Source organism: Notothenia coriiceps, unplaced genomic scaffold (genome assembly GCF_000735185.1).
Source record: "Notothenia coriiceps isolate Sejong01 unplaced genomic scaffold, NC01 NC01_scaffold00014628, whole genome shotgun sequence".
NCBI lineage: Eukaryota > Metazoa > Chordata > Actinopteri > Perciformes > Nototheniidae > Notothenia > Notothenia coriiceps.
In genome coordinates this window covers 2957-4321 of record NW_011347329.1, presented here as the reverse complement: position 1 = coordinate 4321, position 1365 = coordinate 2957, and the positions used below count along the sequence as shown (strand labels likewise).

At 36.8% G+C, this 1365-nt stretch overlaps 1 protein-coding gene across 1 annotated transcript; it reads left to right on the top strand.

The window, feature by feature from the left end:
* Positions 1 to 27: 27 nt before the first annotated feature.
* Positions 28 to 309, top strand: LOC104948577 (gamma-crystallin M1-like; the record flags this gene model as incomplete). Its single annotated transcript, XM_010774779.1, has 1 exon — positions 28 to 309. A coding segment is annotated over one exon (282 nt), but the record flags the coding sequence as incomplete, so codon positions are not given.
* Positions 310 to 1365: the final 1056 nt, after the last annotated feature.

The following is a 1365-nucleotide window of genomic DNA, read 5'->3' as shown; positions in this document are numbered from 1 at the left end:
ATTAATTTATAATTATTCTCCCCAAAGCAGCACAGAGGCCAGTACAGGATGAAGATCTATGAGAACGAGAACTTCGGTGGTCAGAGTCACGAGATGATGGAGGACTGTGACAACATCATGGATCGTTACCGCATGAACGAGTGCCAGTCCTGCAACGTGATGGACGGTCACTGGCTGATGTACGAGCAGCCTCAGTTCAGAGGCAAGATGATGTACATGAGGCCCGGAGAGTACAGGAACTTCATGGACATGGGCATGAGCGGCCAGAGGTTCATGAGCATGAGGCGCATCACCGATTCCTGCAACTAAATGTTAACTGAATATTTCCAGAATTTATGAAATGCACAATAAAAAATGTACCTTGAATGTGACTTTTTTCATGCTTATTGTCCAACTGTTATAATGACATTATTAATTGAGATTATTATATATGTTTTTTTGTCAGTAGGCAACTATTAGCAAGGACATTTTGATCCTACATTTTTTTATATCGGATATGAAATGTGTTGCAAGATTGACAAAAAAACAAATAGAGACTGCCTTACAATTGATATTTGATGACGGATTAATACACTGGGTTGATGATATGTGATAAAACATTGGCTAATAAATAATTTTAAAAAAAAATACGTTTTCAAACCAAGGTATTATTTGTATTTAGTAAACAAGACTGAACTGGGCACAAACTGTTTTCCCCGCTCCACTCTGGCAGGAGGCTGCGCCCCATCAGGAGCAAAACCTCTCACCAGCTGAACAGTTTCTTCCCCTCTGCTACTGGCCTCATCAACAAGGACCAGGACCCCCACTGAAACTGACTTTTATCCACCCCAGAAAAAACATTATGACATAAAAACATTATAACATAATCCGAACATCTTGTTATTTATAAAATGTTGCACATTTCTTCTCCAGATTACCTCTTTTAAATCTGCACAGCTCTCCACTTTAAATACAGCATATAGTATTTGTCATGTTAATATTGCACATTTGTTATAAAAGTCTTAAACTTTTATTTTAAATAGCTGTGATAACAGTCCTATTTCTATTTGATTTTGTTTTGCTACTTATTATTTTTTCTGTGTATGCACCACATACACCAAAGTGAATACCTCATATGTGTTAACCTACTTTGTAATAAAAAACGATTCTGATTCTGACTATTACATAATTCACTGTTGTCTCTTCAGCACAAAACACACCAATTTGAGGTGTAATAAATGCAATTCACTTCTTTATTTCTCAAGGTATGGCTTCAGTATTTAAGGGTTTCAAATCTTGAGTGAACACCTGTACGTCATATTGAAAGAAAATCTGATTAGAGATGCAATTGTGGTCAGCTCATGATGAAGCTTACTGTACAAAGCC